The sequence below is a fragment of the Macrosteles quadrilineatus genome, unplaced genomic scaffold (assembly GCF_028750875.1).
Source record: "Macrosteles quadrilineatus isolate MER2022 unplaced genomic scaffold, UCM_ALF_1.0 Scaffold_128__1_contigs__length_305072, whole genome shotgun sequence".
Classification (NCBI taxonomy): Eukaryota; Metazoa; Arthropoda; class Insecta; order Hemiptera; family Cicadellidae; genus Macrosteles; species Macrosteles quadrilineatus.
Window position 1 is genome coordinate 216,300 of NW_026542721.1, and position 13,841 is coordinate 230,140.

General features: G+C 36.4%; 1 protein-coding gene across 1 annotated transcript; it reads right to left on the minus strand.

The window, feature by feature from the left end:
• Nucleotides 1-183: 183 nt before the first annotated feature.
• On the minus strand, nucleotides 184-11,288 carry LOC128982136 (DNA-directed RNA polymerases I, II, and III subunit RPABC2-like). The gene is made up of 4 exons (XM_054401185.1): nucleotides 11,090-11,288; nucleotides 6,154-6,217; nucleotides 2,018-2,109; nucleotides 184-441 (listed from the first exon to the last, which is right to left on the minus strand). The coding sequence occupies exons 1-4, from the start codon at nucleotides 11,116-11,118 to the stop codon at nucleotides 231-233; spliced, it is 396 nt and encodes a 131-aa protein (XP_054257160.1). The 5' UTR covers nucleotides 11,119-11,288; the 3' UTR covers nucleotides 184-230.
• Nucleotides 11,289-13,841: the final 2,553 nt, after the last annotated feature.

Here is a 13,841-nt window from a genome sequence, read left to right on the forward strand (position 1 = left end):
CCTAGGCCCTTTTACTTTATCTTTCATCTTAAAAATAATATTTGGTGTAGTTCACATAAATTACTAAGGAAAATTTTGATTTCCATAACCATTCATTTACCTTTGTTTATTCCTCAGATAATCTATCACTAAGAAAGAAAAAAAAACAACTACACAGTTCAGGATAAAAAATGTACAGTAATGTATAAAACGACTTTTAATTCTTAAAATATAATCACACAAAATAAAAACTAATGATCGATGATGATAAGCTCATCAATGCCCCAGTCCTCGAAGCTGTTGTCGGGTAGATATCTTCTGATGATGATGGGGATCTTGCGCTGCTTCAGTTCTTTCATCGCTATCTGCAGCGGATCTGTTTCCCCCTCCAGCTCCACCATGACTGGAGCACACATCGCGATCTGTAGAGCTCTGGTACCCAGCACACGTGCTCTCTCATACCTGAACAACCGTCATTTGTAAACAGAACACTCATAACACTAGTTTGTATGTAGAGGTGGGGAAGAATCTGTGGGATCTAAGCTTAACCTATTTTTATTTTTAACCCTTGTTTGTTTCAGGCTCTCACGTGTAACCTTGTAGGTAAGCAGGGTGAACCTACTTAGTTTATTGCTCGCATAATCAAGTAGTTTGTGGCATTCTAAGTAGTTATTACCCACAAAGTCACGTCAAAATTAACTTATAACAGGTTACGTACCTTGACGTACATAATTCCTTAGTCGATATCTATGACTAGTTTTGACTACTACATAGTCATTATCAAAAACGGAACGTTAAAATATTACATTCATTGAATGAATGTAGTCAAATCTTAAATACATCGGACACACAAACAAACATAACACAAACACGGTAGACATTTAACATAATGACGTTAAATTTCTACCGTGTTCGTGTTATGTTTGTTTGTGTGTTCGATGTATTTAAGATTTGACGACATTCAATGAATGAACGTTCCGTTTCTGATAATGACTACGTAGTAGTAGAAACTAGTCAACGGATATTGACTAAGGAATTGTGGACGTCAAGGTACCAGTACGTAACCTGTTATAATTGATTACCAATTCCGGAAGGCTTCAACATGTAAAAATTATCGACTCTTCACAAACTCCTCTGACTAGGGCAATGAACTAAGTGGGTAGTCTAGGGACACTAGTTGTTCAGAGTTCTGATTAATCAATAGTGAGGCTATCCGAATCACTATCAACTCTTGGAAAATCCCAGCAGCAACCTGACTCGTGCGATTCCTGGCACTTTGTTGATTGTTAAGGTGGCAGAATTTCCTGCGCTACCATATGAGTGTTCGCCGGCAGGAAATTTGTGTCACAACTGTTTCAGGAATTTGTTGTTGCTCACAGCTGCACGACTGCTCAACGCAATGCAACGCTCTAGTCAACAACTTTTCGATTTGGCTGTGGGTTGGCCAGACGCAGGCGTTATCCAACTGAACGGTTGTTTAAAGAGGCAGTTGTATTAAACTGTTACGCAGCTGTTAAGTCGTCGTTGTTGTACCGAGGTTACCTAAAAAACAGATTTCTTTCTTATTGTTTCTATCGATTCCCGTTCTGTGTGGCAAATAATTGGTGACCTGTGTCTTTGTAGTGATACCGGTATACTACAACCATTGGGGCATAGTGAGCTTTTCATAATCCTTGGTTTAGACATACACCTCGAATCATCGGATTGGGCGAATCTTTTAGCTAAGTGGTTGTTAGTGTATCCCATGAACATGCAGGTCACCAATGGCCGTTTTGCTACTTTTTGTTAAAATAATCTTCCTCTCTATATCCCTTAGAGATTTTAGTAAATGCCGATTTATCGCCGCATAGCACTCAAAGGGTTAAAGGCCAGCTGTTCAAGCAATGTTTCTAGTAATATTATAATACTTAATTGTTCCTGTTGCGCTAAACAAGTACTTGGTTTTTTTTTATTGTACATAAAAATTCTATAAAAATTTAACAAATTGCTAAATTAGGTCTACACTCAGTAGGCCTAATCTTTACTTCACATCACTTACTTTGTCATATACTTTGTTGTAATCCTGTTTGACTTCTGTACACCGCCTCTAGCATCCTGAGCATTGAGAAGTTCAATATTCTCTCCCTCTTCCTGCAACAGAGAATGTTTTCACCGATTATTGCATTTTCCCCAAAGACTAGATGATTGCGATAACACATTATGTATAGATATGCTATAGAAGAATAATGTGATGTTTTGTAAAAACAAAAAACTACTAGGTAATTTACAATATTTAAAATATCTTTATTCTAACTTTGTACCATAAAGACTGTACTTTGTACCCCAACGATGTTATTACTTAATACATTACTTTAATACTTTCTTATTAACTGGCGACCATACAAAGTAGGTATTTTAAGTCAAATATGAATGTACATGAGTGTAGGATGAGTGGCGCGATCTTGTAGTCTTGTTAGTGACTAAGGCCGACATTCCTTAGACACAGCTGTTAATTAATAGCCCATACAGCTAATGGCAACTAAGGGACCTACATTTTATCGTGGAATCCGAACCACATTTTTGCCTTGGTATAGGCTATACGAATTAGTCTAATTATCAGGATAGTTCTGCGGATAGTCGTAGTACTCACTCGTGCGGACGTTAATCCACACCAGGGAGTATTGCATCCACAGTGCATGCCTATAAATATCCACAATTTGTGACAATATTTTGTGAAGTATGGGCAAAGCAATTTGTACTTTGTACTTACTTTTCTGTAACATCCCTTTTTCCCCCTTCTACTTAAAAGGGTACGTCCAAAAAGTCCCAGGTGGTTACATGTATATTTTCAGAAACATTTAACCCTCCAAGTGTCCATAGTTTAGGCCTTAATGTCCACCTATTTTTGGCGCATTTGCAAGGTTTTATTAAAACGGATCTGAGAAGCTTAAAACAATGTTAATTCTAATGTTCTATATACCATTTTGTTTGGAAAATCATGGGCTTCAATATTATATATAAAACATAAGGAACATTTTTTCAAAAAAAAATTTTTAGGTAAAAAAAAATATAATTTCGAAAATTTTCAAAAAAAAAATAAGTTCACGCTCAATGAAATTGTATAAATTATAGGCCTATAAATATTTGAAAATAGCCACTTTGTTCTAAATTTTATGAGGATTACAAATATATAATAATATAAGGAAGTAGATTTGCAAATAAATAAGTTATGGGCAAAAAACAGATTTCAGTACATAGCGTTTAGCTAAGAATGCATAGCCATAGCCTAACCATAGCTAGGAATCTGGCTGATAATTTACATCAATATCACTACCTACTTCTTCAGGATCATCAACCAGCACTTCAAAACCACTTAAATCTTCTTATAATGCAACACGTATATCACTACTTTTGATTTTTAACACTAAAACAATGATAAACGTAATAAAACACATCAGTCATCGGTCGGAGGGTAACCTAGCTGTTTACAAATACACGCACGTCAGCTGTCTGCTACGTATTACGATCGGCTCAGATAATGTACAGCGCTGAGACAGACCTCTGGAGAAAGCTTAGAATGAAACGGAAAGAACGATACCTAACTCGATCCAGTTCAATCCGATTCAGTCAGTTATAGAGCCTTCGCCGTAAATGATGTCTGCTTGTCGAAAAATCGACAAGTAACACTACACAAAGTGTGCTGCTTGTCGAATTTTCGTCAAGTAACACTGGGAGGGTTAAAATAGAGCTACAAAAAAAATTTAAATCTACTTGATTACATACCAGCTGTTACCCACGGGTTTCAACCCGTTTGACTTCATAAGTAATAATAAAACTATTAATTGGTTAAGTTAAGCTGAAATATACAAAACAGAATACAGTAGTACAAACAAATAATCACACCTGATTTTAATAAGGTAATAAATTAAAAGAATAGGCTAACAAATAAATAAGTACAGCTGAAGTATTTTTAACATTAGGTATATGGGAAGTTCCCTTTAGGCCGGCCACACACAGAACCAGGCAAGGCGACAGGGCATTTTGCCCCGGGGCGTCTTGTGCGACGGGAATTGCACGGGCGCTTATGGAGCTCCACACACAGGACCGGGCGAGGCAGGGCACGTCGAAAAGATGCCCCCGGGCGCCCTCAGGGCAAAATGCGAAGGTCTCCAAAATTATGCCCCGAGGCAAGTCGCTGCCGGGCAGAACTTTCTGCGCATGCGCGGTCATGTGATTTATTCCCTTACGGGCTAATTTTGATAAGGATTATTTTACAACTGATACAATTTACATACAAGACTGTAACAATTTATACGACCAAAGATTACACCCTTTGATAAGACTATGTAGTGATGATATTACTACAGTGGTTGAATAACTAATAATTTATCTTGGTATTGATAACTGAGGAAAGAGAGGGCCAACGTTCATATCTTAAGGGTTTCAAAAACCACTCCTCTGGAGGTATGGCTTTGAATTTTGTTTTCTATTTTGCTCCCAAGTATAAAGTAAAATTTAAAAGTTGGCTAAATCGGCTCAAGGCTCAGAAATAAAAAATCCTATATTAATTTTCAGGTTTATGGGGGCTAAACTTTTTACTTGGCGTGCCCTGTCTCATTCTGTGTGTGACAGCAACAAGACAGGTCTTAAGTCAGGCGTCTCGTCGTGCCCTGTCGCGCCCCGACCCGCCTGGTTCTGTGTGTGGCCGGCCTTAGAATGGAATTACAATTATGAATTACAGTTAGTTTTAGTTAGAATTAGTTTATCAAATAATGGATAGTTTTGCGCAAGGTTTCTCGTCATGACGAACATTTTAAGTATCTGGTTTATGGGGGTGTGACTTTTAGTTTTCTCAAAAGTTCATGGGTACTTTGGGATTTATATAAGGATTTAGTGATCCGCTACTTCCTCAGGGGGACGGCCCGATAGGAGTCAGAAGAAAATCTTAAATGTATGCATAGGTTGATATGCACATAAAATGAAAGGTCTTTGTTAGTAAAATAATGTAAAATTTTCTTTTGAGTTAAAATATGGGGCATTGTATTCTACTAGTACAATTCACCCCTTTAATTTCATGTGCAAATCAATCTATGCTTACATTTAAGATATTCTTATGACTCCTTGCGGGCCGTCCCCCTGAAGAAGTAGCGGACACTGAATATGTGATAAAATGAATATCACTGAATATGTGACAAGTAATATTTCATTTCAAAATAGATTTTATGTCTAGTAACTTTGTGTAAAGTCTTGTAGCCTAGATCTATTTTAAATATTTCAAAAAATATCTAACTGACCCAGGACTTTTTGGACACCCTGTATTGTGAGGTACCTTATCGAGCCTTACCACCACAACTTCCTACCAACCACAACTTGGGCGATAAGTTGAGTAAAAACAACTATTTATGCTAATATATTATAATTTATTATTTGATGAAAAATAACTGTAACCTACTGTGCAGATAATTCCCTACAAAAACATCTTAAAAGGGTAAACGCACAAACAGTGCAGAGACAACAACTGTGTGTGCCCACAGGGTTGCAAGGCTATTAAGGATCATTATTAATCCGTAGTAGGGCAAATATTTTTCAAAGAATAATAAACATATTAACATTAACAGATTTGTATTTATTCACCTCTCAAGTTATCTCCCTAGCAGTGGTTGGCGGCTGACAGCTAACAGCCGTCCGTTAACACTAACGCTCCTTTCACACTGTACTGCTTTGCCGTACAGGCAATTTTCTATTAGTAGTATAAAGAAGAGTATGGCACTTTCAACGGTCTTGGAACTGTACACTGCCTTTGAACTGGTTTATTGATGCGCCGTGGCCTTGCGTCAGTTGCGCATTTAGTTAAATGCAAGATTTCATACTGCACAGTTTTTATCAAACGAGAGCCTACCAGTCAGTGCCTAAATAGATCAGCTGTTAAAATCTGACCTGTCAGTTTGGCACTGTTTATCTTTATTGTGGTTTTACAAACACATTATCTCACCGTACAATCAGAAACTGTGTTAATGTGAGAGAAACTTAGACACAACGTAAAATTGTACTTTTTTTAACTGGACGGCAGAATCCGTGTAGTCTGAAAGGAGAGTTACGTGGAGGGCCATGTGAACTACTAAATTTGGTGGCCTAAGCACTGCCCTGGGAAACCACTAGGCCTATGTAAATATTCAAATGTTTTTAGGAACTCACATCTTGCTGATCTATTTCATCGATGTCCGCATCATCTTCAACTTCATCAAAATCCTCACCAACACTGCAACAATTAAATTCAAGAAAGTTATGCCTAGGGACATAGAATTCATAGGCCTAACTGTTTTGTTACTTAAGACAGAAAACACCTTTGTAAAAGTATTATTTAGCTAAATATGTAAAAGTGAGGGTAAAAATGAATTTTATTACATACCCTGTGCTTTGATACTGAGTAAAAACCTGCTGTTTCTTAAGCCAGAACCATTGAACAGCTGTGTTACGGTATGTTTTTAAAACATTAATATCTAAGTCTATTTTAAAACGTTTTTATTAGCTCGCATTCTTGTCCGGTACAAATTTTGCAATCAATTTTATACTAACTTCCTGATGAGCTAGAGACTTGAAACTTGAAACATAGCTCACAAATGGAAGACAATGCAATATTATATCATTCAATTTTCATATTTCCCTTGGGCTACGCCCCATGGCCTTGTTTTTTATTAACTTGCTTTCTTGCAAATTTTGATACTTCCCGATGAGCTAGAGACTTGAAACTTGAAACATAGCTCATAAATGGATGACAATGCAATATTATATCATTTAATTTTCATATTTCCCTTGGGCTACGCCCCATGGGCTTGTTTTTATTAACTCGCTTTCTTGCAAATTTTGATACTTCCTGATGAGCTAGAGACTTGAAACTTGAAACATAGCTCACAAATGGATGACAATGCAATATTAGGCCTATATCATTTAATTTTCATATTTCCCTTGGGCTACACCCCATGGGCTTGTTTTTATTAGCTCACTTTCCTACAAGTTTTTTATATAGGTACATTTTAAACGAAGTTCCCTATGAGCTAGAAATTTGAGACTTGAAATTTGAAACATAGCTCACAAATGGATGACAATGCAATATTATATCATTTAATTTTCATATTTCCCTTGGGCTACGCTCCATGGGCTTTCAAATTTTCCATGTTTACATTTTGAAAGAATGTAAATACATCAATTAATTTAAGTCAGCTGTAAATACTTAAATTTGACAGTTCGAAAAGCAGAGGTTAAGAGGTACAGGTTATGCCCCCAAAGAGATTCTTTATACGTACAAACATTTTTAAATAACGATAAACAATCTAATTGCAGATATAAAGGTGTTTGTTAATAATGTCAATTGTTATTTATTTAGTCCTACTAATATTATAAATGAGAAAGTTTGGATGTATGGATGTATAAATGGATGTATGTTTGTGACAAGTGAACGCGAAAAATACTGGTCGTATTGGGCTGAAATTTGGCATGATGATAGCTCACATTCCCGATTAACATATAGGCATATTCTTATTTCAAAAATCCTTTCGGGCTCCGCCCCAGTGGCTCTGGAGTTTCCCATGTTAACCTTATGAGAAATTAAATTATTGAATCTTAACAGCTGTTTCAATTAAACAAGTTGGTTCTGTTCTGTGATGTTCAATAGCATTAAAGTTACAAAAATTACCAACAGGGTGCAGCACTATTATTTCTTTTACATTTATGACAACAGCTAATTTGCAACCAAAAGGTGAGTGAGCGTAGCGAACGAACTTCAACCTGGAGGCGAGTTAGCGTAGTGAACGAGCTAACCTGAAGGCAAGTGAGCGCATCGAACGAGCTCCAACCTAAAGGTGAGTGAGCGTAGCGAACGAGCTCCAACCTAAAGGTGAGTGAGTGTAGCGAACGAGCTCCAACCTAAAGGTGAGTGAGCGTAGCGAACAAACTTCAACCAGGACGTGATTGAGCCATGCGAACGAGATAATCTTGAAAATTAGGAAGTTAAACGGGGCAAAGCCCGCGGGTTACAGCTAGTATTCTATAAATCAAACAATAAATTAAATAGATTGATATATTTATAGTTATTAGGTAGGTGCATATTTATTCTAATAAACAATTATATGACAAGAAACTCAAATAAACCTTAGATTTCCCGATTTCCCACATGCCTCTGTCTTAATCTGATGTATAGTAGATGCTTGAAATAGATTTAACATCCACACATTAAACATTAAACTAACTAAACATTAAACACATTAAAAACTAAAAAGTAGAAAATAGTTTATAAATAAAAAAATTTTTATAAAACAAAACGTTAATTTTAACACACTAAAAAGTAGAAAATAATTTTTACATATGTGGAGAGTATAGGCCTAAATACTTGTAAGATTTAAAACGAAAAACATGGGGTGCATGCAATTGATAATAATACATTAGTTCAATAGGTGGAGGTAATTGTAAATTATTTATTGCATGCACCCCACGTTTTTCGTTTTCAATCTTACAAGTATTTATACTCTCCACATATTTATACATTATTTTCTACTTTTTAGTGCGTTTAAAAACGTTTTATTTGATAAAAGTTTTTTTATTTATAAATTATTTTATTTCTCTGTTAGGGCCTAATTATTTGTTATCCTTTTTTATGTCTTTTATTGACTTTATCATATGCTTATTTCAAGACAGTTATTAGGCCTTACCGACTTTTCTCAGGATCAAAAGGATCCTTTTAGGTTACTAGACTGGAATTGCATCCACTTAAGTACCAAGTTGTAATAAATTTCTTAGTATGTAGGCCTAGGCCAGTTATTTTCAGCCATCCTTTAGTTCAAAAACCAGTTAAGTTAGTATTTTTTTGGGAATTGATTTGAGTTTTAATTGACAGTCTGCTTGGGGAACTGGCTATGAAGCATTCAACTCAAAGAGTCTGCGTTGTACACAGTAGATGTGTTCCAACCAATTGCCGTGGGGGGGGGACACACGTTCAGGCTAGTGGAGGATATTACATATGGAAAGACGGTGGCAAGGGTAAAGTTAGATGGAAACAGGCAACTATTCTGTGAGTACAAGATGATTAAAATATATTCTGCACCACTGCAAGGCCCGTACAGTTTACTCAGTACCTACTTGGCGTGCATACATTATTGCTAGACTTGCTAGACACATAATTAAACTCTCTTTTCATTTATTTTTCTGAGCTGCGTGCAATTTAAGAGAAACCGTGCAGGTATCAGTTCTGTGTTTAAAGCTGGGTTTTCCTAGGCTGCGCGAAGCGGAGAGAGGACATGGAGAGTGGAAAAGAGATTAACATGGTGTTCCGCTCCACTTCTCGGAAAACAGTAACATTAACCCTCCGAGTGTCCCTTGTTTTGGCCTTAATGTCTGCCTATTTTTAGCTCATTTGCAAGGTTTTATTAAAACGGATCTGAGAAGCTTAAAAACAATGTTTATTCTACTGTTCTATATACCATTTTGTTTGGAAAATCATGGGCTTCAATATTATATATAAAACATAAGGAACATTTGTAAAAAAAAAATTTTTTGGAAAATTTTCAAAAAAAAATAAGTTTGCGCTCAATAAAATTGTATAAATTATAGGCCTATAAATATTTGAAAATAGCCACTTTGTTCTAAATTTTATGAGGATTACAAATATATAATCATATAGTGAGGTAAGTTATCAAATAAATAAGTTAGGCTATGAGTGAAAAACAGATTTCAGTACATTGCGTTTAGCTAAGAATGCATAGCCTAACCATAGCTAGGAATCTGGCTGATAATTTACATCAATATCACTACCTAATTCTTCAGGATCATCAACCAGCCCTTCAAAATCACTTAAATCTTCTTATAATGCACCACGTATATCACTACTTTTGATTTTTAACACTAAAACAATGATAAACGTAATAAAACACATCAGTCATCGTTCCGAGGATAACCAAGCTGCTTACAAATACGCACGTCAGCTGTCTGCTACAATTACGATCGGCTCGGAGAACATACAGCGCTGAGACAGACCTCTGGAGAAAGCTTATAATTTAAGGAAAAGAACGATACCTAACTCGATCCAGTTCAATCCGATTTAGTCAGTCATAGAGCCTTTGCCGTAAACAGTGTTTGTGAGTCGCTGAGGCGATGCATGACACTACACAAAGTGTGTTACGCGTCGCTGAACCGACGCATGACACTCGGAGGGTTAAATTGCGTAAGACAAGTGGAGTCCGCTCTCCACGTTACTCTCTCCGCTCTCCACTTCCGCGCCTAGGAAAACCCGGCTTAAAGCAGACTTCCTCCTATGTCTAATATTAGGCCTAAGACCTTTACACCGTACGTAATAAGCTGGTAACTTAACTCACAATTACGGCCTACAAGAGTTAAGTTATTAACTCTTGTGTATTTAACTATTAAAAATAGGTATTTTCCTGTTAAAGGAAACATTCATTATTATCGATGATTTCTTTTCAATACAACTTATTTAATAACGAAATATAAGTTGGTTATGGTTGTCGCTTTTCAACAGAGCCTATAATAGCCTAAGTAGATGTGTGTGGATAGGCTTTAAAATGTGGTTTTAACGGGCATAATTATTCAAAGTCGTTATAATTACAAAGTGTTTCAAAGTTAAGATTGTACTGAGCCTAAGCGGGTACAGTTTCTTAACTGGGCTATGCTAATATTCATTGAAACTATCGAATTGAAAATATTGATTTATAATGGATATTTTAAAATAGGCCTATCTAAACTTATTATTAAATTAAACTATCAAATAACCTAACCTAACCAACCAAACTTGCTGATGGTGAAAAAATCGCATGAATGTTTACTAACCGAATCGATAGTTTCAATAGATATTAGCATAGCCCAGTTAAGAAACTATACCCGCCTAAGCTGAAAAGTGAGTATCTTGACAGCTTAGCCTAGATACTAGTACTAGGCCTACCTAGGTATTTATACTATTTCTAATGAGTGTGCAATTAATTAACTTAGTAATAGCCTAGCATATAAATTAGGTATAGGCTACTAGGCCTAACTATAAAACTGAGTGAGTATAAATATGATGGGCAATTAATAAGAACATTAAGCTAGTTAACAACATGGAACATAAAACACACTAAAAACTTACTCATCAGGTTCGAATTCGTCGTCGGCCATGATCTAGTTGGAAAGGTAAATTGATCTAGATGAAAATATTATTTAACAATAAACCCAAACTGAAAATTGGATTTCAAAGGTGGTTAACTGTTGTCGGAATTCTTCTGAAAAAGAACGGAAGAATTAAGGATCAATATGATCAATTGATCAACGATCAGCGAAGCGATCAGGTCCAGGTCGGAGCTATTTTGAAGGTTATGTTATGTTATGAATAGGGATGGCAACGATATATCGATATTTTTGAAACATCGATATTCTGGCCCCGATATATCGATATATTGCCATCGACAAATTCTTCCCGATAGTATCGGAGACATCGATGTTTTTGGGTCCGATATATCGGATTCATAAAATGAAAAAAAATTGTCATTTTATTTAAATTTTCTTGGGAATTTAAGTTCCAATCGCAAGCCCATATAACATTTTAAATGTATATTTTAAATATAGGCTAATTATAAAGTGGTTTATTTGTTATTTAAATTATCTCTCTTTTCTTTTCGTCTACAAACGTTTCAGTTGGCTGCCCTGCTGCGAATTCTACTCCCACTCCACTCTAGTGGGACTGACTGATGTGATGAGCGATAGCTGTCTTGTTCTTGTTCTTGTTTCGTTTCGTTTCTAACTTCTAACCCTAACCTCACCCCTCACCATCACAAAATCGCATCATATTGTTTTGATTGTTTAGTTTAAGGTTATTCACCAAGGAAATTGCGACTTTACTTGAATCTCAATTAGTGTTATTGTTTAAATTCGTAGTTAGTTCCCTGTGTCTGCACATTTGTAATTACAATAAGCAGTTTTCTTATAGAAAAGCGAAGTAAAATTTTCGATGTATCGTTATCCCGATATATCGAGAATATCGATATTTTGGGGGTCGATATATCGTAGACATCGATATATTGCTTCCGATATATCGGAAACCCGATATATCGACAAAACGAAAAATTTTGCCATCCCTAGTTATGAATGTTATGATGAAGTTGAAGTTAGGTTATGTTTATTTTGTATTTTTCTTCTTCTTGTTTTCTTGTGTTCTTATAAAAAACTGACTTAGTTTTAACACATGTAACTTCACAACTTCAACTTATATAACGACTGTAGTATAAATTTGTCCTGGGATTTCTTGAGGTTTTAAGTTAGGTAACTTCATTTTTTTTAAATTCTCACATCATATCAAAGTTAAAGTTTTGTGGATTTTGTCACGACTCTTTTTCTTTTTCTTTCAGAGTTCTAGATATTTTCTGATGGCAGCTAGCTCAATATTTCTACACTTGTGTTTTATTAGCTGTGCAAATACACTAACACGTCTATTGTTAAATCAGTGTATTAAAAATAGAGCACGAATAGATAGATCCTAAAACGTTAAGTGAAATGGGATGAGTGTAGAATGGAGTGAGATGGTCTTTGTAGCTTTGTTCCTGTCTAAGATCATCTGATTCCATGATCCATTGATTCAAACCCAATGCTGGGTCCAGTTTCAAACCTTAAAAATGATAGTAGCTTCCAACTTTTCTCAGAAACGAACCGGTCCAGAATTGGCAAGGTCACAAGTAGTGCTGTTTAGTGGTAGACGTTCCATATAACCACGGCCACCTTTAACTACAGGCCGCGGCCTGGTAGAATTGGCAACGTCGCAACTGGTGTTGTTTAGTACAGACGTCCCATAAGATAACATGGCAGACAGGTGACATCAGCTCATTAATTCGCACTTTATTGATTTAAATCGAAATTTATGAAGATAAATTTATAAAAATATTGAAAATGAAACATACAGAATTGAAAACCGAAACAATATAAATTATAAATCTATATCTGTACATTTTTAAGCGGAGCCAATATTGTCATCGTTGAGTAACCAATCTTTCGTAAATACACAAAATACTATTAGCTGCTTCCAGTGGCGTAGCCAGGATTCTGCTTTGGGGGGGCCCGATCCGGGGGGTCTGGGGGGCATGGAATACCCCCCAGGACCGAAGGGGGGTGGGAAAAATGTTGGTATTTTATGGTGCTAAATTGCAGTTTACAACACCTCTGGAGGCTCTAAAGTAGAGAATAATATTGGTGTATTACTACTAAAAATTTGTTTTTTTACTGTTCTGAAATCTAAACAAGTTGCCTTAACTACTATTAATCTACGTGACGTAATTTTAATAAAATAAATCAAGCTGACAGAACTACACTCAACTTATAGATTAAAGCATACTAGTGGTCGTCCAGTGATCGAAAACTCGACCCAAAAATATGTAATGTACACGCAATGACTATTGGATACTGAAGAAGACACTATATGTACCAGCTGCCGTCATTTTTTTAATTATAAAACATTTTACAGAAGACCCTATATAATCGGCACTGTGCCACTCCGGCACTCCAGTAATCCGGCGTCTTTTGGCGGGAGGTCTTCCGCGGTCGCGGCAAAATTCTGATTATCTCCCGCGGTCGTGTAGATATCATTCTCTCCGGCGGTCATGAAAACGTCATCGTCGTCTTGCGCGATCGTGGCAAAATCATGAACATCTCCCGCGGCCATGTAAACGTCATTGTCTACTCCCGCAGTCACAAAAACGTCATCGTCGACTTGCGTGATCTCGGCTAAATCATGAACATCTCCTGCGGTCATGTAGACATTATCGTTGTCTTCCCCGGTCGTGGCAAAATATTGTATCATCTCCCGCGGCCGTGTAAACATCATTGTCTACTCCCGCGGTCACGGAAACGCCATC